The following is a 25,905-nucleotide window of genomic DNA, read 5'->3' on the forward strand; positions in this document are numbered from 1 at the left end:
TTGCAAGTTTGTACATCATGCTATTGTTCATGAAAAAGAACTACTGAAGGTGACCACCGAAAACTACAACATGACATCACGCCGTGGTGATTAAGCGACTCACCATTCATCCTCTGAACACATCTCTCTGTTGAAGCACCGTTTCAGTGGTCACCATATCACCTAAAACGGGAGTATGAATGCCTTTAACGGGGCCGGAAATTCTTATTAGTCTAGTAGCCAAAAAGTGAACCCGGACATGTTGAGTACACCAACGTTTTATGTTAGAAATGTTTAGTATGGGTCCCCAGCATGTAGAAACTGCCGGATGCTAACTTGCATATGTTGAGCAATTTTCATATTTCGCATAATATGTGACCATACCATTAACAACCTATATAATGCAAAATATTCAAAATTTCATAATGCTTTATCTAGCATGTGACATGTCAAACTAGGGGGTTTTCATGATGCTGAATCCATTCCAAGCATTAGTTTTACAAAAAAACACTCATTGGGCTTAAAACGGCCATGCCCACTTGCCCAAATGTGTTGACATCATCAATTTGTGATGACGGCATTGGCCGTTTTTAGCCCAATGAGTGTTTTATCTTTTTGCAAAACTAATGCTTGGAATGGATTCAGCATCATGAAAACCCCCTAGTTTGACATGTCACATGCTACATAAAGCATGATGAAATTTTGAATATTTTGCCTTCTATAGGTTGTAATTGGTATGGTCACATATTATGCCAATTATGAAAATTGCTCAACATATGCAAGTTAGCATCCGGCAGTTTCTACATGTTGGGGATCCATACTAAACATTTCTAACATAACACCTTGGTGTACTCAACATGTCCGGGTTCACAATGGGGCTCTATGGGCTGGCTACTAGACTATCAGGTGTGCATTGGTGGAATTCTGTGTCAATTAGTAATTGTAGAAGAGCTCGTGGGAGAATTAGTGTAGCGTTTAACACTCTGTGAGGGCAGGTTCCCAGGGGGAAACAAAGGGAGCCTAGTTACACCCACACAGATAAGCCGGGAATTAAGTTGTTTGTGTCACGGGACCAAGCTATACCTAAACCAACGGTTCCCAAACGGTTGTTATGGGTCGCAAGTAAGAATATGCAGTTACACTTCAGGAGATTACAAAAATAAATACAGTAAACACACCCACATACAGTATGTATAAGTATTACGTGTATTGTGTATACAGGATATCTGCACATTTCCAAAGTTGCAATGTAATGAATTTTATGACCTTTTTAATTGGCCAAATTGTCAAATATTACATAAGAAAGAGGCATATACAGTGAAACTAGCCGATCTACAAGCGGTGCGAGGCGCTGTGAGCTTGTTTGGCTGTTTTCACTATTGTAATCTTGCAACACTGTACTGTACTGTACTGTACTGTACTGTACTGTACTGTACTGTACTGTACTGTACTGTACTGTACTGTACTGGACTGTGTATTGTACTGTACTGTACTGTACAGTAGAAGCAGAAGGTGGAAGGAGTGAGAGGAGTGGCGGCATCATCTTTCACGTGTGTGTGTGTGTGTGTGTGTGTGTGTGTGTGTGTGTGTGTGTGTGTGTGTGTGTGTGTGTGTGTGTGTGTGTGTGTGTGTGTGTGTGTGTGTGTGTGTGTGTGTGTGTGTGTGTGTGTGTGTGTGTGTGTGTCGCCAATGTCAGAGCAGTGGTCAGGGTGAACATCAGAGGGTGGGTGTGTGTGTCAGTGGGTGTGTGTGTGTGTGTGTGTGTCAGTGGGTGTGTGTGTGTGTGTGTGTGTCAGTGGGTGTGCGCGTATTAAAGTGAAAACGGAGCGCTCACAGCAGATCATTAAGCACCAGGGTGGGCTTCGTGCCATCACTGCATTAACTCCTCTTCAATCTTAGCTCCGGTCACACGGCATAAGGTCAGAGGTCATCCCCCTGTCATCCCTCAAGCGCGTGAATGATGATGGAGGCACCCCCCCCCCCCCCCCCCCCTGCCGACAGAGGGTGGAGATTAGAGTGCCTACGGGAAGAGTTGTGACTTTGTAAGGAAAAATGTAAGATTTTCCGCCCCATGTTATCTGGCCTGTTCAACCCGGTGTTTCATCAGCTTGTTTTGGGGCAGGTTGCTATAGTTCAACCCCCTCAGATTATAGCATGGGGCAGGTTGCTGGTTCAACCCCCTCAGATTATAGCATGGGGCAGGTTGCTGGTTCAATCCCCCACACGAGCATGCATACAGGGCAGGTCTTCGCCAGGCAGTGAGTGAGCAGCACTCACCCCTCTCACACTGCTTAAAAAGCAATGGAATACGGTTGTGTATATTACAGGAAACTCCAGATAATCTTACCAACAAACTTCACCACATACAGTAGGTGTGTTTGCACTGGGAAGCTCCCAGGGTGTGTGAATCTGTTTTACTGTATGAAGCAGAGTGGCACTGGAAACAAGGGCATCAGTGCTAGGCCAACCTTTGCATATAAATTGAGGTAATAAATCTAATAATGTCCGCTCAGTCCAAACTCGGTTCATCAGGAGAACAATGAATAGCATTATGTTACGACTTACGACTGCCGTTCCACAGTTCATCAACGGTAGATAATATTGAAGTGAGTCCATTCTCTGATGTTATCTTTCCATCTCTTCTTTGGTGTGCCTTGTCTCCGTACAAGACGAGGGAGACAAAAGAACAGATGGGAAGATATACCTCGAAGAAGATATACTTTTACTTAAGTAAAAGTGTAAATACTGCAATGTAGATGTACTCCATTACAAGTATAAGGCCCGTATTCAAAATGTACTCAAGTAAAAGTACAAAAGTATCGGCATCAAAATGTACTTAAAGTACTAAAAGTACACAAATGTGCACAATGCGTTGCATCGCGATTCGCGGCGCATTGTGAGCTTATAGATTTGCTATTTTCAAATGGCTGAAATGTATATAGGGCTGAAGTGGTCAATGTATGTTTTCTAATCAAAATGAAAAACTCCAAAGTAACTAGTAAAGTTTTCAAAAGAAATGTAGTGGCGTAAAAGTAAAAAAAAAATTGGCTCTGAGATAGAGTAGAAGTGATAGTAATACTCAGGTAAAGTACAAATATTTCAAAATTGTATACCTAAGTACAGTACTTGATTAGATGTACTTAGTTACTTTCCACCACTGATCGGTAGCATGGGAGAATGGTGTCACTTGAAACGCAGTGAGACAATGGGAGCTGCCGAGGACCAGTGGCGTGCACAGATAGACACTAGGGGGTGCTAGAGCACCCGTAGCAGTGCTTTTCACTGATGAAAACAAAATCAAAACTATAAAGACAATAAATTGTCTCAACAAATAAAGACTAAAATGTTAGGGGGTGACGAGTGGAGAAGAGATCCATGTAGAACTCATTTTATATTTGGTTGCGCTCAGGTATTTGCAGATCTACAAGATCACAACGTTCTGAACTTGTACATCTGGTATTTTCAGCGTGCAACCGGATGCTAAATCAGTCATTATACGACGCCATCAAGGCCGGCCAAAATACATTTTAGTCGACTAAATCAACTGCAGATTTCGCCGACCAAAATCTTATGGTATCTAGTCAACTAAAACTAGACTAAAACTAAAACATTTCAGTGTTGATTTCGTTGACTAAAACTATGACGAAAAATGTTCGTCGACTACCTTTTTCCACTGACGAAAACTAAATGGAAACCAAATAAAAACTAAGCTATGATGACTAAAACTAAGACTAAATATACTGACAATTTCGTCAACAAATAAAGACTAAAGTGTTAGGAAGGGACTAGTGGACAAGTCATTTTACAATTGGTTGCAAGTGTAAAATCAGTCATTACGACGGCATCAAGGCCCGCCAAAACACATTTTAGTCGACTAAATCAACTGTAGATTTAGTCGACTAAAATCGTATGATATTTAGTCGACTAAAACTAGACTAACACTAAAACATTCCAGGTGACTAAAATGTGACTAAAACAAAATGAAAACCATTCAAGAGACTAATGACTAAAACCAAAATCTAAATTTGCTGCCAAAAACAACCCTGGTGCGGTGTCCGCAGTACGTATACCGTATGCATACGGCGTTACATAACAGCAGTGGCGTGCACAGATATTTAGAGGGGCAGGTGCTCAAGTGAAAAAAGGGCACCTTGTGAACCGGCCGGTTGCCTTAATAGTGCATGTGAGATTTATAGATTGTGGGGCATAAATAATATATTAGAAGCTTTTTTTTGATCAATGTCACCATGGTCCACATACTGTACACTGTACAAAAAAAAAGGTTCTTTTTTTTTTTGCCCTTTGGACATTGCTGTCCAGAGGGCAAGGGCAGGTGGTGCTCTAGCACCCCCTAGTGTCTATCTGTGCACGCCACTGCATAACAGTCTCGTATAGTGGGGGCATATGGCGTTACATAACAGTCTCGTATAGTGGGGGCATATGGCGCGTCACGTACACACACTGGCAGGGAATGACTCAGTCGTTTGGTTCAGCGGGAGGGGGAACTAATGAGAGAAGAGGACACTTTCTCTTATGAAGGTAATCGGGCAGGAGTTCAAGCACCCATTGGCTCCTGTTTGTGCGCGTGCCTGCCAGGCCGTGAGTGGGCATTAGCCTGAGTGGGTAGCGAGGGCAGCGGCGGCGGCGGCCGCTGGGTGATAATTTGTTCATCACAGAGACACTGTGCCGTGTTTATTACGCGGCCATATGGATGGGTGAGAAAACAGCAACTGATCAGTGCTCAGTCCAAGGACCACTTCAGCCATTTTCAACCCATCTTAACCCATTTTGACCTGAGATCAGATTCTAAAAATGTCTGTTTGAAAATGACAGCTTTCTGAAAAAGCTGTGTTTCTATGTCAGTCGTTATTCGATTTAAAAAAAAATAGCAGACCTACAAGCTCGTAGCTACGAGCTTGTAGATCTGCTATTTTTCAATAGCTAAAGCATAACATAATGCTAACACCAAAAGGGGTTCCCGCCCAAATGGGTTAATATTATTGGTCCTCACTAACGCTCATTACAAGATGGCACAGTTTCCTTCCATTTGGTCTGTGTTTCTCAGAATAGGGCTGTGGACGGTTCAGAGACCTGCCTACTACCAGTGACATCGTCGGTAGGCGGGTTCGATTATAGTGTTGTTATTTTTGTTGTTAGAGCATAGAAACAGAAGACATTGCTCTTGCATAAATACACAAAGATTATAAGATAGGTTGAAAATGGTGAAATACCTGGTCCTTTAAGTAAATCAATATTGTTTATAGTGTAACCATGCATTTCCTATAGTGCGTAATGAACAGTAACAATTACCTGTAGTTTGTCAGTCGTCATCATCATTAGTTTAGAACCTGTAGTTTGTCATCCTCATCATTAACCTGTAGTTTGTCATCCTCATCATTAACCTGTAGTTTGTCATCCTTATCATTAGAGCCTGTAGTTTGTCATCCTCATCATTAACCTGTAGTTTGTCATCCTCATCATTAACCTGTAGTTTGTCATTCTCATCATTAACCTGTAGTTTGTCATTCTCATCATTAACCTGTAGTTTGTCATCCTCATCAACAGAACCTGTAGTTTGTCATCCTCATCAACAGAACCTGTAGTTTGTCATCCTCATCAACAGAACCTGTAGTTTGTCATCCTCATCAACAGAACCTGTAGTTTGTCATCCTCATCAACAGAACCTGTAGTTTGTCATCCTCATCATTAACCTGTAGTTTGTCATCCTCATCAACAGAACCTGTAGTTTGTCAGTTCTCATCAACAGAACCTGTAGTTTGTCAGTTCTCATCAACAGAACCTGTAGTTTTCATCCTCATCAACAGAACCTGTAGTTTGTCATCCTCATCAACAGAACCTGTAGTTTGTCATCCTCAACAGAACCTGTAGTTTGTCATCCTCAACAGAACCTGTAGTTTGTCATCCTCATCAACAGAACCTGTAGTTTGTCATCCTCATCATTAACCTGTAGTTTGTCATCCTCATCAACAGAACCTGTAGTTTGTCAGTTCTCATCAACAGAACCTGTAGTTTGTCAGTTCTCATCAACAGAACCTGTAGTTTTCATCCTCATCAACAGAACCTGTAGTTTGTCATCCTCATCAACAGAACCTGTAGTTTGTCATCCTCAACAGAACCTGTAGTTTGTCATCCTCAACAGAACCTGTAGTTTGTCATCCTCATCAACAGAACCTGTAGTTTGTCATCCTCATCATTAACCTGTAGTTTGTCATCCTCATCAACAGAACCTGTAGTTTGTCATCCTCATCATCATTAACCTGTAGTTTGTCATCCTCATCAACAGAACCTGTAGTTTGTCATCCTCATCAACAGAACCTGTAGTTTGTCATCCTCATCATTAACCTGTATAGTTTGTCAGTCCTCATCAACAGAACCTGTAGTTTGTCAGTTCTCATGTACTTCAGTGGTTTCTCCTGGCTGGAGTTGGACCCTGCATGGTTCTCCCAAGTTGGGGAATGTTCTGTCAACACTCTGCTGTGTGTTGTTGTAACTGTTGTTCTGTCAACACTCTGCTGTGTGTTGTTGTAACTGTTGTTCTGTCAACACTCTGCTGTGTGTTGTTGTAACTGTTGTTCTGTCAACACTCTGCTGTGTGTTGTTGTAACTGTTGTTCTGTCAACACTCTGCTGTGTGTTGTTGTAACTGTTGTTCTGTCAACACTCTGCTGTGTGTTGTTGTAACTGTTGTTCTGTCAACACTCTGCTGTGTGTTGTTGTAACTGTTGTTCTGTCAACACTCTGCTGTGTGTTGTTGTAACTGTTGTTCTGTCAACACTCTGCTGTGTGTTGTTGTAACTGTTGTTCTGTCAACACTCTGCTGTGTGTTGTTGTAACTGTTGGCTCAGCCAGTTAGTTCATGCGGACCATATCGTTGATGTTGGGCAGAAACCTCTTATTTTACATATTCTAACTTTTTGAATGCCACTCTTTTCCCAAACTGCCCTGGTAAACAGAAACAAGCAAATATGATTGAACTGTGTTCAACAACTGAAGGTGTTTTAGGGACAGTCCCTTGAGCGATTTGAACAGTTTCAGTCAAAGTGAAAACTTTAAAACTTTCTGCTCACTCTGGATAAGAGCATGAGCTAAAGGCCTAGAAAATTATGATGAAGAATTATGTTACAAATGATAGTTTTAGCATGGCTGGAACCTCTCCTCTTCACCCTTTCTTTTCCAGCCTGCACGGCACAACATTCAATTGTGTACTTTAGTTACATAGCCTACATTTGCTTATCAATTCCTTTACACTATTCATTTGGATAATATGATTTAATCATATTTTCAGATATGGGCAACATCACCGTCATTTCAATACCCAGGCAGGTTTTTGTTCTCAGCCCAGTGCCTGCTTTCCATCGTCTCCTCTCCAGCCCTCTGCTCGCTTCCGTCTCCTCTCCTGTCCTCTCCTGTCCTCTCACTCCCCCTTCTGTTGTGTCCTTTCATCTTCTCCCTCCTCCTCTCCGCCATCACGCCACACAGGAGAGGGAGAAGACCCTCTGGACTTCTCTGATCTCTCTTTTAGTCTGATCATCAAAAACCTGAAGTATTTAGGTCAGCCTTTAGCCTGGCCAACACACAGAGGGAGGGGGGAGAGAGAAAGAGAGAGAGAGAGAATTTCGTCGACTAAAATCGACTACCTTTTTTCATAGACGGAAATTAAAAACTAAGCTATGATGACTAATACCAATTGTTGTGGCTCTTTTGTCGGTTCCAAACCTTTCCACAAAGCCAACAAACCCACTGATGCACCCAGAGATTATGGATGTACGCAATAAACCAAATAAATCAATGTCCACAGTTTGAATGTCGTTTTGGTTTGCGTTTACTTCCATTAAAGTGCAGTGACATTACATTACAAACAGCTCCTTCTGGCATTGTCTCTTCTGTGTTGTCTGTCTGGTAAAAACCATTTGTCCACCAGGTGCATGCCGCTCCCCAATCACCCAGGCCTACTTATGCTCTCCATAAAGCAATTAGGCCTGGGGAGGCGTGCCCCTAGCTGTTGTCCAAACAATAATTCAATTTAATTATAACCCGTCAAACCAATACCCAATAATTCCAATAATAACTACAACAATTGTGATAATAATACAAATAATTATACAAACTAAACCGTGAGGACGGCTTCTACACCAATGATTAAATATATTGACAATTACAAACTAGACTAATAGGGAAGAGAGTGGAGAAGAGAACCAGTAGAACTAGACGAGTCATTTTATGTTTTGTTGCGTTCGGGTGTTGTGCTCTGAAAATAGCAGATCTACAAGCTCACAACACGTCGCACTGAAACGCTTTTTGAGCTTGTAGATCGGCTATTTTCAGCATACAACCAAGTGCAAAATCGGCCATTATACGACGGCATCGAGGCACCACCAAAATGCATTTCTGTCGACTACAATCCCACGATATGTAGTTAAAGGAGCATTCAGTGATTTGGGTGATTTGGAAAAACACCCAGTCCGCCCCGGTAACAAAATGTGCACATGCACACGCTCTACAGTGGGGGGAAGTGCAACAGCATGTGCACCAAGTCCCGCCCCCACACATGATTGGAGGAAGGCCCCTCTCATCCTGATTGGATGAAGGCTTTGCCACCCGCCACCAAAACTGAAACTAGGGTTTTTTGACCCCAGGGGCTCACTGGGGACAGGGAGGAACTCCTTATATGGTCAGCACACTCTATAGTAGGAAGGATTATCCAAATAAAAAGAAAAAATAAGTGATATTTGAATGAAGCAAAATCACTGAATATACCTTTAACAATACTATACACTCAAACTAAAACATGACTAACACTAAATGGATGTTTATTCAAAAGACTGACTAAAACTACATCAAAATGTGCTGTCAACATCAACACTGTCTGGAAGAGAGATCAGGGACAACGTGCAGTGGGAACACGGTGGGTGACAGGACATTTCTATTTGACACCTCTCCCTCCGCATCGCTATCTTGTGTTCGCTGAGCGTGCCAGAGAACAGCCTGTGCCATCATGTGCGCTGGCCTATTAGCATTCAGCGCCGATCAGGTCTGCCTGGCATCTGCTGCGTGGTGATGGGCTTTGCACACAGGACAAAAAACATTTTCATCGTTACGCAGATGATTCTCAATTATATTTCTCGACGAGCAGACAACGCGGCGCTTCGTCAGGTCGCCCATAGCGTCGCCGGGGTTGTTGTACTGACAACAGTTCAGGTTTTCGGTTCCCAGCATGATTGGCTGGGTTATTATTGTGTGGGTGAAATAGGCTCCCTCTCTCCCTCCCTCTCTCTCCCTCTCTCTCTCTCTCTCTCTTAACCCATTCAGGCCTGACGTCGAAATTAAAAAAAAAAGTTTTCTAAATCATGACAATTTTCGGAAAGATTTGAGGCACATTTGAACGATTTTTCAAAAATAGCAGATCTACAAGTTCATAGCGCGCCACTCGGTGGCGCGCTATGAGCTTGTAGATCTGCTATTTTTCAATAGCTAAATTATAACATAATGTTTAAAACGCTAACGCTAACGTGACATGGATGCGTTCCAGGTCTCAATGGATTAAGTCATATCGTATAGCTCGAATGTATTTTACACATGGTAAAACATAAATTCATAAAAACATCAATTCTGTGCAACGGATTCGCAGAATCTATGAAAGCCCCCATGCATGTTCAAAACAACGTGGGGTCTACAGTATCTTTACATAAAAATTGGCTAAAGGCATAACCATAAACAAACCACTATCATAACATACAGTGAACTCGGTGAACTAACAACAGTTGGTATATGCTCCTAACAAACTCTGCAGCCTAATTAGGCTACAGCTGCAAAACAATCCCACGGGCTAATTGGGGTAAAATATCTTTCCAGAGTTTCAGGAATGTGCAGAGCCTGCCATCGATCGGCTTACTGGAGCACTTTGGGAAAGAGACCAAGACAGAGGGACTGACTGTGCCCACCTTTCATGTGTACTTGCTCTCAGAGATGCGATGCCATGTGTTGACTGGCACTGCATCCTGTGGGTACGATGGTTTCAAGACCTGGAACTGGGTCATACAGTTGGGTGCCACCGATATTGTCCCTTATCATTTGACCCATTTAGGCCTGACCTCAAAATTTAAAAAAATCCTTCTAAATCCTCCAGTTTTCTGAAATAAATATTTTCACGATTTTTCAAAAATAGCAGACCTACAAGCTCGTAGCGCGCCACTCGGTGGCGCGCTATGAGCTTGTAGATCTGCTATTTTTCAATAGCTAAATTATAACATAATGTTTAAAACACCAAAAGGGGTTCCCGCCCAAAATGGGTTAACTGTCCTTTTGCGCAGATCACGCAAACCTCAGCAAAAAGAAAAGGACAATATCGATGGCCTCCAACTGTATGTACCCCGACTGGGCATAACTAACGTCACTGACAGGAACGCCCCAAAAATGTCACATCCGGTTTTAGCCTGGGGTAAGAATTTTCTATGGCTGCCAATGCAACTTGGCCCAATCCCATACGGACAACCATCTATGCCGATGCTATCTAACTTGCGGAGGTAGCGTGCCTTGTCCACGGGCAACAGATCTTTCAACGTATGGCATTGCAAATACGTTTGATAATCGCTATTCTGCTCAATATTGTTTTTAAAATGCCGCAAATTGCATTGCAGTAAACGAGAGCAAATCACAACTTCCCCCGGGGGTGGGCGGAGTCACAGTTTGAGGCGCTGATTACGCGCCGTGGTGTCAGTGTATAGCAGTGGTGCTCAAACTTTGTCATGTCAAGGACCACCACAATTACAATATATGTCTATGTTTATATTTGTCTGCCGACGCTCCATCTTAAAATATTTTGTTCCAGGGACACCCAGAAGAGTTCAAAATGTTTTAAAAAATATTTATAAATATAATTTATGATTTTTCAAAAGTAGCAGATCTACAAGCTTGCAGCCAATATAAAATAATGTGTTTATTTTTTATTTTTAGCTCAAATATAAAATGACACTGATGCCTTTCCGGTTTTAAGGAGTTAAATGAAGCATTCGGCCAGTAAATTTGAATCTTTATCGGCCATGCATGGTAAGCTGGGGGGAAAAAAACCAAAAGAACAAAAGGCTATAGCAGAAACACAGCAGATCAACATGAGGCATGATTGCCAACAGCAGAACAAGCTGCTGAGGAGGACTCTGTATAGGATTTACTGTACAGTCTGGAGGTGTATTAGGAGGAAGCTGGACGCTATCCTTTAGAACGCCTCACATCCCCTTTAAGACGAGCTTGCAAAGACGAGGAACGAGCTCAGATTCAATCCTCCTCAACACACACACACGCACGCACAAGCACACGCGCGCCGCACACGTACGCGCACACGCACATGCACACACCACAAATCCACTTGGCCAGTCCTTTGTGTCTGCAGCCGATCAGGCTCCACAACCAGGCCTGATGGTCTGTTACTGACACTGAATTTGTGACTACTGACTCTAGTATAGGACTCTAGGTATACTTTTATCTAAAAGATGCTCTATGTGTACTTTTATGTACAAGGCACTCTGTGTATTTTTATCTAAAAGACACTCCTGTGTACTTTTATCTTTAAAAGAAAAATAAGAAATAAAAGAAGAAAAGACACACTCTAGGTGTACTTTTATCTAAAAGACACATTAGGGGCAGCCTACTCTAAAGTCAAACCCCTGTATTCTAGATATACGGTTGCAGTTTAGCTCAGTTGTCTGTTTGATTTATCTTTATGCTGTGAAATTAGGTCTCTTAGTTTTATAGACTATATTGGTTAATAGTTGTTAGTTTCTTATGTATCGATGTCTGTTCTTTGTGGGGTGGCAGTATAACATCGTTTAATACAATCAGATGTTTGGATCTATGGGCTGTCAAGGCCAGAAAGTCGTTTTTTCTGCCACTAGGCGTGGCCGAGAATGGCTCGTATCTCCTAATCTAGGGAACTCTCCGTGGTTTTGACCAGATGGGCAATATTCCGACTTCATTTCTGACTTCATTTCTAGAGAGACTTTAGCGTGACCACCGTGAGGTAAAAATGGAACATTATGCCTCCCGGTTTTAGTTGGGGAACGGAAGGGCTTTTCAGAGTAAAATCTCCCATATCTGCTGGCACTCGTTTAGTGTGAGAGATGCTGGCAGCAACCGATGTGTTAAGAAGATGTAAACTTGGTGTTAATCTGCTTGTAGGCCCGTATCAGTCTGCTGCATGCTGTGACATTGATTGGACCTGCTTCTTAATTGATACCAACACAGGACCACCCGTTAGGGGGGATTTGGGTGATTGTGCACGAGGAGTGTGTGTGTGTGGGCGTGCGTGTAAGAGGAGTGTGTGTGTGGGTGCGTGTGTAAGAGGAGTGTGTGTGTGGGCGTGCGTGTAAGAGATGTGAATTCCCCACAGCACCAGATGAAACGGAGCGCTCACTATTATCCGTATCGAATCCCGATGATGGTTGTCAAGCTGTGTCCCGTTGGGAGACGCACGCACGCACGCACGCACACACGCACACACTCGTGCATGTACATCACACGCACACGTGCACTTATGCGAGGGATGAAGAGATCTCATTCAAGATCGTTACGGCTCCAGATGTAATTCCAGACTGTGCCAGTTGGCCAGTCGGTCATTCAGTTTGCCAGTCAGTCAGTCAGTTTGCCAGTCAGTCAGTCAGTTTGCCAGTCAGTCAGTCAGTCAGTCAGTCAGTTTGCCAGTCAGTCAGTCTGCCAGTCAGTCAGTCAGTCAGTCAGTCAGTCAGTCATTTAGTGATCATTCAGTCATTTAGTGATCATTCAGTCATTTAATGATTCAGTCAGTGAGCCAGTCAGTCAGTGAGTCAGTCAGTCATTTAATGATTCAGTCAGTCAGTGAGTCAGTCAGTCATTTAATGATTCAGTCAGTGAGCCAGCCAGACAGCCAATTCCCTACTTATTGAAATAAATAAACTGTCTCCTTTTCTCCCTCTCCATCTCTTTGTCTCTCGTCCCTGTGCTGAAATATGCATAGCAGCAGCGGGCAGTGGCTACTCAACTATTTCCCTATAGCTTATTAATCATATCCGAATCTTTCCTGACCATGAAAACGATTTCCCATGTTTGCTGCCTCCCAGCACGGCAGAAGTGACTGGAGCCACGCTGCATTCCATGATGCAATATACGGATAATCTGGTCCGGAATCATTATTAATTTCATTGAACCTCCATGATGAGTCTCTCGGCGATGTCATCTACCATGCTGTAATGCAATGTCAATACGGCCATGTATTGAATTTGGATGGATTTTGATTGCGAGCAGCGTGTGCACGTTGCGAAACCCAACTAGGTCAATCTATCTAATGCATTCTTTAAGTGGGAAAACACAGCTCTGGGGGGAAGTGAGCTGGACTTTAGATGAGAGGTCTGGAAGCGCAATCACTCCCTGACCTTTCTCACTCCGCGCAGTTTCCCGGACCACATGAACCCTGCTCTAGGGTGAGTTGTGTAGGGATAGTTAGTTGATGGAGAAGTGGTTCCCAAAGTGGGGTCCGGGGACCCCCAGGGGTCCTTGAGGGGAGTTCCGGGGCTAAATGATAGTTTGAGTTTCAAATGATAGCTTGAAACCAAATGGACCCTTATGGGTCTGTAACTGATGGTGTACAAATGGAACCAAATCCGTTATAGGGTCCATTTGGACACTCTCAGAGTTAAATTAACATTGATTTTACGATGAAAATTGGGGACCCAGAGATAGAAATGCCATTAACTGGGGGTCCGTAGACCAATATGCATGTCAAACTAGGGGTCTTTGAAATTAAACGGGTTGAGAATCACTGCTAGAGACGTGAAGATCTTCTCTTATGGGGGTCCCTGGCATATATTTTCAAATGGGGGTCCGCGGGGCTAATTAATGTCAATTTGGTCCTTGACATGAAAAGGTTTGGGAACCACGGTTATCGAGCAATGGCTGCTAACCATCTCTGGATCAGCGTTCCCTTGAAAACCTCGCCACCACATACAGTAAGTGGACAGCAGGGCGGGCCGTGTGCATTTTCAGAGCACGTTTATTCTAATGATCAATCAATCGATTGTTTTTCCGGCTGTACTGGTATCAATGTGGTTTAGGACTATACTCTTAATTCCTATATTTACCATGCAGTATCACAATGAAAACAAATCTTTATAAGGTTTTGAAGAAAATAAATTTTAGTTTTTATGATGTTATAGTATCATTGATATCTTACAGTGTTTTACCAATGATTTGGGGCCCACTTGCAATAGCCTTGTGCCAAAGGGGGAAAATGAGGGGACCCCTGGGGCACTCCGGTCGACCACTCGTATAGGGTTCAAGTGGTTAACCCATTTAGACCTGAGCTTGATTCTACAAAAGGTCTTCTAAATCCTCACAGTTTTCTGAACCTTCTATGTCAGTCGTTCTCAAACTTGTTCATGTCAATTATATGTATTTGCCCTGCCGACCCCCATCTCAAAATATGTTGTTTCAGGGACAACGAGTTGAGTTAAAAACGTTCGCTCTGAAAGAATATATTCAAACAGCAGACCTACAAGCTCGTAGCGCGGCACTCGGTGCCGCGCTACGAGCTTGTAGATCTGCTGTTTTTCAACAGCTAAAGTACAACATAATGCTTTAAAACACCTAAAGGGGTTCCCGCCCAGAATGGGTTAAGATCAGCGTTCCCACGAGTGCTCATCATATTACTATATACTGTAGGGGACTTGCACAACGTGGGTATAGAACTGACAACTGTGTCACTTTTAACCTAGCAATTAACGCTTGCACTGCGGTTTGTGGTGTTTCGCCCCGGGTGTAACATAGAGCCCGACAGTTAGTCAATTAGCACCCCACACACACGTATATGGCATGCACGATGCACGTGTGCACACACATACGTGCACACGCACGCACACACTCAAACTGAGATGCACGTATATGTAAATACTGTATGTATGCATGTTCAGCTACCCACATGCACTATACTATGCATGCGCACATGTACGCACGTGCGCACGCTTGTATTTCTATACTCGTGAGGACATCAATGTTTTTAGGCGTGGCGCACACGCACGTGCGCGCATCTTTTCTCTCATGTCCTCTCTCTCCTCCCATCATAAAAAAGAATAATTCATTTCCAGAGTGTCCATAATATTCATGAGCTCAGCGATACGGAGTGTTCTCACTACATTGTTGTACTGGTGTTGCCACATGAATAATAGATGCTATTTTAAATTGTTCAATGTTCTTAAATGTCATCATTAATCTGAACAGGATTCCACGGGAACAGGAATCCACATCACACACAAGCAAATATAGGGCAGTATTATGCGTGTCTTAAGTACCAGGTCTTATTACTTAACTTAAGACCTGGAGGCGTAATCAATGCCATTTGGATATTCTGAGTGGCCAAACAGCATTGACCACGCCTCCAGGTCTTAAGTTAAGTAATAAGACCTGGTACTTAAGACACGCATAATACTGCCCATAGGGCCCTATTATGCATGTCTTAAGTACCAGGTCTTATTACTTAACTTAAGACCTGGAGGCGTGATCAATGCCATTTGGCTATTCTGAGTGGCCAAACAGCATTGACCACGCCTCCAGGTCTTAAGTTAAGTCATAAGACCTGGTACTTAAGACACGCATAATAGGGCCCATAGTGTCAGAGGGAGAGAGAGAGAGGGGGGAGGCGTACTTGAAAAGTTTGCATGTTCTCCCCGTGTCCCCTAGGTTAGGTACCCTCACAAAAAGTAATCCTGGTCTCTACACTGCCTCCCCCTGGTCAGCCGGGGCGCCTGATGGAGGGGAAAGGAACTGGTTGGAATAAAGTGTTACGTCCTATACCGGGGAAATCCCCCCCTTGTCAGGTGATACGAATCGGCCTGCTCACTCCTCATGCATTGAAGGAAGCATGCGCTGCAGTTCGGGGCTCTCCCCAGGTTGGCAGAGAGGGAGTAGGTATAGCACCCAGGATTACAGTTTAGACAATAATTGGCACTGGGTAAAGAAATGGGTAAAAAACAAATGTGTGGGATCAAAAATGTATACAATAAAAAAGGGAGTGCATGAAAATAAATAACAAACAAGAAAGAGAAGGACAGAAATAACTACCGTGAGGACAAAATGAGACAGCAATGTGTGAGGAGAGAGAGAGAGAGAGAGAGAGCGAGAGAGAGAATGTGTAAGTGAAGGAGAGAATGGGAATGTATGTGTATGTCGTGTGTGTGTGCACGTGCACGCGCGCAGAGTTAAGCAGCAGCAGGGAGTGATCACGGGGTCGGACTGGGACGCATTCATCAGGACTCTCCACTGGGACCAATAACAAACACTCCACCACACACCCAAAACGCACAGAATACGATAATTTATGCAGAGAGCAGTGTGGTGGGGATTTGTGGGGCAGAGGGATGGATTAAAGAGGGAGTAACATGTTATTTATTTGCAAAACTGTTGACACACGTCTCTCAGAAAACCTTTAAGCTTTCCAATGATATATAACAAATGTCTGGGGGTAAAATACACATTTGACATTTTAGGTTTATAAAATAAAATCATTACATCCGGGAACTTTGGAAAAATCTTCGGAATCTGTTGATGACGCGGTTGCGTGACGTCAACAGGAGATGTCTTTTTGTCTTGTTGCAATGCTAACTCGGATAGACACGCCCATTTCCTTATCAGCGCCAGCAGCTGAGCAGCAGCGCGGGGAAAAGGGACGCACAAACCCGGTCCGATGAGTGCAGAGACTAGAGAGAGCTTGCCGCGAAATATTTTCTTTCAGTGAGTTGTTTTAGCAGTTAGCACGGCCGTTTTTCCATCACTTGTATTTTAAACTTTCACAAAAGAAGCAGTACCCGCAGTACTGGGAACACTCCTGGGCCCCTGCGGGAGAAAAGGCTAAAAAAATACCGCTGAATTTACGACTGAGACACTAGTCTCTACGAGGCTTTGTTTCCACCGTGCATGAAAGTAGCCGAGGCTACTCCTAGGAGGACGTCGCCAGAGCCGGGAAACCTCCACTACCGACTAGCCCCGGAACACTCTGCCAGCTCAGCCTGCCCGATACGACAAGAGTACGACCCAGAAGCTAGCCTCGTCTCGCCACACGCCAGAGCCGGGAAGCCTCCACTACCCAGCCCCGGAACACTCTGCAATAGCTCGGCCTGCCCGGTGCCGATACGACTCCGCCACTCGCCAGAGCTGGAAAGCCTCCACTATACCGAGCCCCGGAACACTCTAAAATATCTCGGCTCAGCAGAGTGCTGCGGTCAGTTGGTGGTTGTGGTCGTGTGGAGTACTTTTATTGTGTTTTAGTTCGTTTTTATTTAAAAATAATGCCAAAGCGGTGCGTGATCGGTGGGTGCAGCAATGTCGCTGTGGAAGGCCTTCCAATCCATGTTTGGCCCAAGAACGAAAAGATTGCAAAGAAGTGGGATACTTTTGCACGCATCAAACGCTCGGATTGGAACAAGGGAGTCCCAGGCGTGTCCAATATATGTGGAGAACACTTCATCCCGACAGATTATGAAGCATACGGGCAGTGGAAGGCTGGTTTTGTGTCGAGGCCACGGTTGAAAAAAGATGCAGTCCCTTCTGTACATCCCACTGTTGGTGGCCAGTCCGCTGCTACAGTAGTTCGGCCGAAGTCGAGGGCCTTACACGTCATGGAAGTAAACAGGGTAAGTGTTTATATAAGAACCTTGTTTTGTGTTGTTGTAGAATACTGTTACCGAAGTATGTAGGCCTAAATGTACAATACGTCTATTTGATTACTCTCCTCCCAACGTGGTTTAGAAGATTTAGAATATCTCGCCATTGTATTGTAATTATTTATTATAATGTCGCGGTTTATTATAATTTCACGCTTTCAGAACGACTCAGGTAGTTTTACTAATGTAATATCGAATAATTGCTGACATCCCAAGTAGACTGAATTGCAAATAGACCTGAAGTCGGTAGCTAACACATAATGACACAGCAGTGGTTATGGTTTCTCGCTTTCCCAAGGACCCCCAAATTGACATGAATACTAGACCACCATTTGAAAATATATGTCAGGGACCCCCATCCCCATAAGGGAAGGATATTTGGTAACATTTTGATCTTTGGGACCCCACATCTATCATCAGTAATAATTTAAATCTGATCTTGTACACATGGAACCAAATTGACCCTTGTTCCATTTGTACACTCAGAGCAACTCACATTATATTTGGAAAAAATGACTCACATGGTCTTTAACTAGGGGACCCCCTGACCCTATTTGAGAAACACTTACAGGACCACAGTGGAAACAAGCCACTGTGCCTTTTTTGTTTTCCTTTTAGCATCATTGTAAAATCATACCACTGTACTATTTGCAAACTGTTACTGTATTCAGTTTCAGTCAATCAAAATCATAGGCCTAAATGTCTAAATGTATATGAATGAACATTTGACAGCGGGCGACTGTGGCTCAGGAGGTAGAGCAGGTCGTCCAATGATCCATGGGTTGGCGGTTCGAATCCCGGCTCCTCCTGTCTACATGTCGAAGTGTCCTTGGGCAAGACACTGAACCCCAAATTGCTCCCGATGTGCTGGTTGGTACCTTGCATGGCTTCCGCCGCAATCGGTGTATGAATGTGTGTGTGAATGGGTGAATGTAATGCACAATCTATGTAAAGCGCCTTGGATAAAGGCGCTATATAAATGCACCATTTACCATTTTATGTAAACTTGTTACCAACACCAGCAAGTGTATGTTACATATCCAGTTATTACATTGGCACTGCATATTGTAATGGTTGTATGTTCTGTGCTTTTTTTATAAAGTGCCTGGCAGCCGCGGTCACACAAAAGGTAGAGGCTCCTTCTACGTCTTCCTCTGTGACCCCAAGTCAGCCCGAGCCAATATCCATGGCTGTACTTCCTGAAGTTCCTGTAACTCGAGGAACGCAGTGCTCCTGGATAGCCACTCCACATAAGACCGTTGGTGAGTAATGTAAACAGTGTCAGTGGCCCTGTGTGTCGAAGTGTCCTTGAACAAGACACTGAACCTCTAATTTATCCCATTTGCCTTGCATGGCTTCCTGTGGCATCGGTGTGAGAATGGGTGAATGTAATGTTCAATCTATGTAAAGCACTTTAGTAAATGCACCATTTACCATATAACTACAAGTACTCAATTGACTATAATTGCAGGTTTTCAATGCTCGCCCAAAATGGTCAGCATTGGGGTACAGTGTGAACTCCTGTGTGAGCCAGAGCTCATGGAGGTGGAGGAGGAGGAGGAGGAGGAAGAGAAAGAGAAGGAAGGGATGGATGATGATGATGAAGATTATGTCCCATCAGAGGATGAAGAGGATGAGGAGATGACATCTGTGACTCGGTCAGTGGCCATTTTGTTTGGTGCCACATTTATTCTTTGCCAAAACACATCATGTCGTGTGTTGATGTTCAAGCCATCGTTTAACAGCTCTAACTGTATTTTCCAATACAATGAAATCACAACTATTCAACCCATAGCTGATAGCTCTAAATCTGTACTATCTGAGAGTTCTATCACTTACCCTTTATACTTTATGAAGTTTACCATCATTTATTGTATTTCCTTATGATAGTCTATTTGACATCCTCCAGTGTCCCTTGTACAGGATATCTCTACGCAGATCTACAAGCTCACAATGTGTCGTAAATGTTACAAGTTGTGAACATGTAGATTTGTTATTTTTGGAGAATGTTTGTCCCAGAATAAGTGGTTCATATTTAATTTATTCTTTCTTTTTCAGAGAGCCAGCAACTGCATACCGAGGTCCTGTGGAGGACCAGAAATACATAGTTTTTGAGTCGCAGCTAATGACCCTTTTCCAAACCTGTGAGTTGTGTTTTGAGAAGACACCTGGCAAAGTCAGAGTAAATGGAACTGCAGTCTACATCACTCAGTCTTGCACATCGTGTGGCCATGTGAAGCAGTGGAACAGCCAGCCAAAGATTGGGAAGATTGCTGCGGGGAATTTGCTGCTTTCCGCTGCCATTCTTGTTTCGGGAAGCATGCCGACCAAAGCTCTTCGAATGCTGAACATTATGGGACTGGCAACAATCCATCGCAACACATTCTTTAGGCACCAGAAAGCACACCTTCAACCTGCCATTGTCAAACTGTGGAAGGATGAGCAAAGTGACATCATCAGGTCCCTTGAAGAGATGACTGGACCACTGGTGTTGTCAGGGGATGGAAGGAGTGACAGCCCTGGACACTCGGCAAAGTTTGGAACAGTCAGCGTCATTGAGCAGAGAATCAACAAAATTTTGCATGTTGAGATTGTCCAGGCATGTTCTGTTGTGTTCATTTCAAGTTGTAAAATGCTCAATGATCTGTAGTGTCTGATCCATCTGGTTTCTCCTTTACATGTGTTTTGTTCTGTTTTGTTTGTTCTCCATCTTAGAGTAACGAGGTCAAGAGCTCATCATGGTGTGAACTGGTTGGACTGCAGAGAACCAAGGTGTTCCTGGACACTGCTGGATTACAAGTGGGAACACTCATCACTGACAGAAATCGTCAGGTAGCAAAGTGGGTCCGGGAGTTCTGGATTGGAGTCAACCATCGGTTTGACATATGGCACATTGCCAAAGGTATGATCGAATGTGTATCTACAGTGCTTGTGCTATTTTGTATTTATTTTGAATTAGTGAAGCAACAAACTCACCATTTCTAATCAATAACTAATATTTTGTCATTGTAACATAACAATTAAACAATCGTGTTTATATTGTAGACTAATTACATATACTTATGTATATACTATGTGTAGGCATCGCCAAGCAGATCGACTTGCTGGCCTCCAGGAAGGAAAGTGTTGATGCTGGGCTTTGGCGGAAGTCCATCATCAACCACCTGTACTGGTCTGCTGCATCAAGCACAGAAGAAGAAAGAGACATGATTTTGGCCAAGTGGCAGATTGTTCTCTTTCACCTTCAGAACCAACACACAGACCTCCCAATTCCACTGATGCCATCGTGTCCCCATGATCCACTGGAAGAGGATGAAAGGACAAAAGTGTGGCTGGAACAAAGTAAGTTATAATTTCATTCATTCCAGAATGTCATTGTAAACTTAAATTGGCATTACCGAGTGGAATCGATGTTAACTGTGTGTGTGTGTGTGTGTGTGCGTGTGCGCCAGACTCTGCCAGCTCAGTTGGGCTAGAGAAGATTCTCCATGGCACTATGATCTCGAAGGACATTTCACTGCTGTCCACAGACCACCAGACATCCAGTCTAGAGGCCTACCATTCACTAATCCTCCAATTCCTCCCAAAGCACACGGCCTTCTCCTACACAGGAATGCATGCCAGGTAGGCAATACATTTTGAAAAAAATGTTATGGTATAAACCAGGGGTCTGCAACCTATTTAAATTAAGTGCCATGTTTTTATTTTCTAGATAATCAGCGTGCCGTGTCAACATTAATTTTAATGACATCATATTTTAAACCAGAAATCGTCTCTCTCAGAATTATGCCAGTTAGCCAGTGATAACCCTCATTTGTGCCAATGTTGGAACCGGTGCCAAAGGTTGCTTACCCCTGGTATAACGATTGTATGTATGGCTTTACTATTCAGAGACATGCTCTATTTTTGTTCTCTACTCGTTCATTAGAACATACCTTGCTGCCATGCACTACAATGAGAACAGTGGCCGCATGCAGGCAGTTCGAAAAGATGGTATGCTCAGATGGTCAGTTGTGTTCCCGAAGGCCAAGAAGGGAGAGTATTCACTTCGCCCAGTGAAAACTGAAGCCACTTATGGTGAGTGTCTACATTCTACAATATAATTTAGCAGCCTTGTAGCAACTATTGCTGCTGTAGCAGTTATGCTGCCCCAAGGCCGAGTTGAGATACTAACGACTAAGAATTGTACAACAGTTAATACAAAATCTTGAACATATTGCCATTTGGTTACAGAATACACAGCTAAAATGATGGAGATGGTTGTCTGCAAAGTGTCGGGAGACATGGATGTCACCCAGATCGTAATGCCTCAGTCCCCACCACCCTTGTGCCACGATGCTACTCGCCCTGAGATGAGCCAAGCAGTAGCGTCCTATGTGAGTCGCTTCAAGAACAAGTAGCAATCTACGGTGAGTTTCTACAATATCATTATGTTGTCTCACTCAGTTATTACATTGCAGTATATATATCCCTATACTATGCATACTTCGTCATTGTTATACTGCGTGTGTGTGTGTGTGTGTGTGTGTGTGAGACAGAATTTACGGTGGTGGTGAGGTTGATAGGACAGCCCAGAATCATCCAGCATCGAACCAGGGGCGCCCACACTTGAGATCTAGCTCTGGCCAGCTCTACCCAAGATCTACCCATCACAAAAAAACAAAAATAAAATACCAAAAAAATACACGGGTTTCAGGTCTTCCAACATCATACCCCTCACTCGGGTGACCCAGCCGGGGTGATCAAGTCCCGACTTATGTCCCAGTAGCTACCCTCGATCAGTCCCATTAGGGAAAAACCAGGGACACACAATCCGCTGCTCCAGAACTACTCTGCCGGTACTGGGCGTTCCATCCGGCGCGTGGAGGGACTAGGCACTGTGGGTTGACTCCTGGCCGGGCACCTCCTACGCCTCACCAGATCCTCTCCTGCTCTCACCAGGTGTGCCCAGGACCTGAGCGTCGCACCAGACACTTCATTCGGGAGTGGTGAATTCCGCAGGCTCCACCGGCACGGTAACAGTGGTGCCACAGGCTCCACTTGTGGCTTGAATGGCCCTCCTAAAGGCCTCACGTGGATTTTTGGGCATCCTCACGGCAAACACAGGCTGGGGCGCTAACCCAAACTGCTTACATTCCGGCTGCCAACCATCTCTCGGGTGGTCACCATGTAAAATCAAGTAATAAACTTAATTTTTTCTACATTTAATTTGTGTACTAATCTCATTTGTTAGTCCTTCAGTAGTGAAAATAGCCACTGGGATAGAGTATTGATTGATTGTATACTTTATAAACAGGCTTTGGTCCAAGCCCCTAGGGCCTAGGCTTGTTTCCATTGTGGTCATCTGTATAATATCTGAATCGGTATCGGCAGATATGATCCTGCAAATAATCGGATATCGGTCAGAATTTCATAATCATGCACCCGGCATGTCATATGGTCTACCTGCCCCTGCAGCTCCAAGCAGACAAGTCTACTAGAAGACAACACATTGTTTTCTTTTAATGATGTTCTTGCATAGTATTGTATACAGTATTTGTCTATCATTAAATGTTTTGATGAATTGAGTACAAAAGGACCCCAACGGAAACAAGCCATAGCCTTTCTTGGATTCATCCTTTTAGCAGATTGTACTTCCCTGTGCTTATCCATCAAAGCTGTTAGTTAATAAAGTATAATAAGTACATCTGAGATCCAGGAAATCGTGTCTATGTTTACAATCTACTATGCCTGCTATGTGATCCTGCTGAAATGCCTACAACCCGGCAACTCCCAACTAATCTGTGAAGAACTTTTCACAAACTATAGAGTACATGTTTATGTCTGGATATTTATGTTCAAGAATCAAAATATGAAGGGGCACAAAGACATTTGCTACAAGCACAAATGAACACCTGAAGCCATTATTGGTAATATGTAGAGGAGCCATTTATTGTCATTAAAAGGTTACATTGGGATTTTATGGCAGCCTGAAGCCAGTGTAGGGAATTCCGGGGTCATTAGGAAAAGTCTGTCTAATGACATTAACAGCACATGAGGGAATGGGGATTCTGTTGCGTCTCCCAAGTCTTTGCCAGTTCCACCAAATAAACTGCCTGTAGGCGACGTAGCGGAACTTCCTGAGAAAGAAGAAATAAGAGTTCAAGCTTTTCTGGTTTTGGTGAAATATTGTTTTTGTGGCAACTAAATGAGTAATGTGTTGGTATCAATTACTGCACTGTAAGGTAAATTACATGGTGCAAATGTCAATTTGGTAAAAAACTTGTATAAGGAGATATGAGTAGGATAATGTAACAGCCATTTGGTCAGTGGGGTCCTCTAGAGATGTATCATCACTTTTACAAGGTTTAAATGACGATTTAAAAACCACTAGAATTATTGGCAAGCAAAGCAATGTATGAGGCGTGAGCTCCATGTTGGAATCAAGGAAAGGTAAAGTGTTTGGTTGATGTATATTATTATGACTATGTATGTATATGACACTCACTCATGCTGAGTGTGAAGTTCCTCAGCATCAGCTTGGTGGTAGTGGAACCAATTATGGTATGCTGTTCTCAGGACGTTGACATCCAGACAGACAGTTGGGAAACCAGGGTGGTCTGTGATGCATCTAATCGGCTCTTGAGTCTCAGCCATGGTCCTGAGCGTCTGTGCATAGCTATGGCAGCACTTACACTCTACATGGGTTGGCCTTAGAACACATTTCCCACAGTTACACCTGCAACAGCAATATAGATTTACGGTTACCACTATTACTTGATATGAAAATGAATTTAAAAAGCGATTTTAAACTATGCAGACTATATTATTTACCAATTGGTGTTGCCCACTCTTGGAGGAGATCCTCTAGCTGGGCCTGGCTGAGGCTGAGCTCGAGCTGCAGGTGCAGCTGCTACAGGTTCGAACCTAAAAGGTTGGACGTGAGCTGCTGCACCACCAATCGCCACATCATCATCATCATCATCATCACTTGAACTTGCTGAAGAGGCCGGCACGCTGTTGTCACTCTCACTGTCAGACATGTTCAATTCGTTCTAGTCCGGGTCACGGGGTCGTTTAGTTACAGGTAGTTGGGTAATGGTTATTTTCGCGCAGTTGACGAAAATAGCAAATATCTAAGCTTACAACTCAGCTTGTAGATCAGTGTGCGTAAAACTCGGGAACTAAACCACTAAAACCTGCACTGAATTGACATGGTGACAAGACGTCTATCTAAATATGACGAGTAGACTAGCCTACTATACATAAATAATATATCAATATATATATATTTACCCAATTAATATGGTTTAGGATAATGACATCAATCATCGACCTGCTTAGCCTATAGATATTAGCTGCTCAAACGTGTGTTAATGTTGGCATTCATTTTCTAAATAATAGCCCATGGAGACAGAAAAAGTTTGCCATTGCAATGAGAGCAGCCAATATAACAAAATCTTTGTTCGATTTGACATTAAATTGGTCCATACAAATTGTATCAGGAGCGATACCGTTACATTTATTGTGGATATGTATTCCACTTGTCGGGTGAGTTTTTATTCACATGCCAATAAGTGGTGCAGGTGCTTATATTGTGAATGTGTCCACCGTGGCATATATGAAAATAATAATTTCATGTTATCTCACTTATACTTGAGAAAGACCATACGGGTCGTAGTTTAACAGTTTGGCTCGGCACCAAGACCGGAGGATGTGCGTTATATTATCGTATTCTCCACCGTGGCACCAACCATGCCTTTGTACCGAATATGATGAATAATGAATTAATAAATCATTCATTGTGTCCGGCTGCCTCAACACAGCTCATCCCTTACAGACACATTTGAAAGAACACAGTATTTACAGTAGCAACATGTTGACACCAGATTTCAAATTATCCCATATCGGAAAACAACAGTTGTAATGAAAGAATAGACACACGTAGCTGCCAGCCAATTCAAGTTTTATTGAAATGTTATTGTAATGTGTACAGCTGGACACAGAGACAGAAAAATGACCAGCGGACTGAGCTGTGTGTGTGTGTGTGTGTGTGTGTGGGGCGGCGGGACGCCGGGACCTCCATAATCCATCCACCGAGTCTCCTCGCTTGTCTACCCGCAGATAGCAACTGATCGTCGGCTTGGTGCCTCAGTCAGAGGCCCGCTCTAAGCCTGGAGCGGAGTGAAGACACGCCCCTCGCGACTGCAGCTGCAGACCTATAGCCGCCTATGCTAGCTCTGTTTCAC

The 25,905-nt window shown here is 43.5% G+C and overlaps 2 protein-coding genes across 2 annotated transcripts in view; one reads left to right on the top strand and one right to left on the bottom strand.

The window, feature by feature from the left end:
- Positions 1-7,466, bottom strand: part of pitpnc1b (phosphatidylinositol transfer protein cytoplasmic 1b) — a gene marked incomplete at its 5' end in the record, with an annotated part of 81,248 nt that extends 73,782 nt beyond the window's left edge. Inside the window, one exon of the mRNA XM_079503632.1 lies at positions 7,315-7,466. Within this exon, the coding sequence (XP_079359758.1) occupies positions 7,315-7,466 (152 nt within the window). The remainder of the gene's footprint in view (positions 1-7,314) is intronic.
- A 12,531-nt stretch (positions 7,467-19,997) lies between these two features.
- LOC306924953 (uncharacterized protein) lies at positions 19,998-22,690 on the top strand (the record flags this gene model as incomplete). The annotated part of the gene is made up of 7 exons (XM_079503633.1): positions 19,998-20,222; positions 20,393-20,579; positions 20,759-21,019; positions 21,130-21,301; positions 21,606-21,754; positions 21,911-22,086; positions 22,216-22,690. The coding sequence occupies 6 exons, from the start codon at positions 19,998-20,000 to the stop codon at positions 22,075-22,077; spliced, it is 1,161 nt and encodes a 386-aa protein (XP_079359759.1). The 3' UTR covers positions 22,078-22,086; positions 22,216-22,690.
- Positions 22,691-25,905: the final 3,215 nt, after the last annotated feature.

Source organism: Electrona antarctica, assembly GCF_951216825.1.
Source record: "Electrona antarctica genome assembly, chromosome: 6".
NCBI lineage: Eukaryota > Metazoa > Chordata > Actinopteri > Myctophiformes > Myctophidae > Electrona > Electrona antarctica.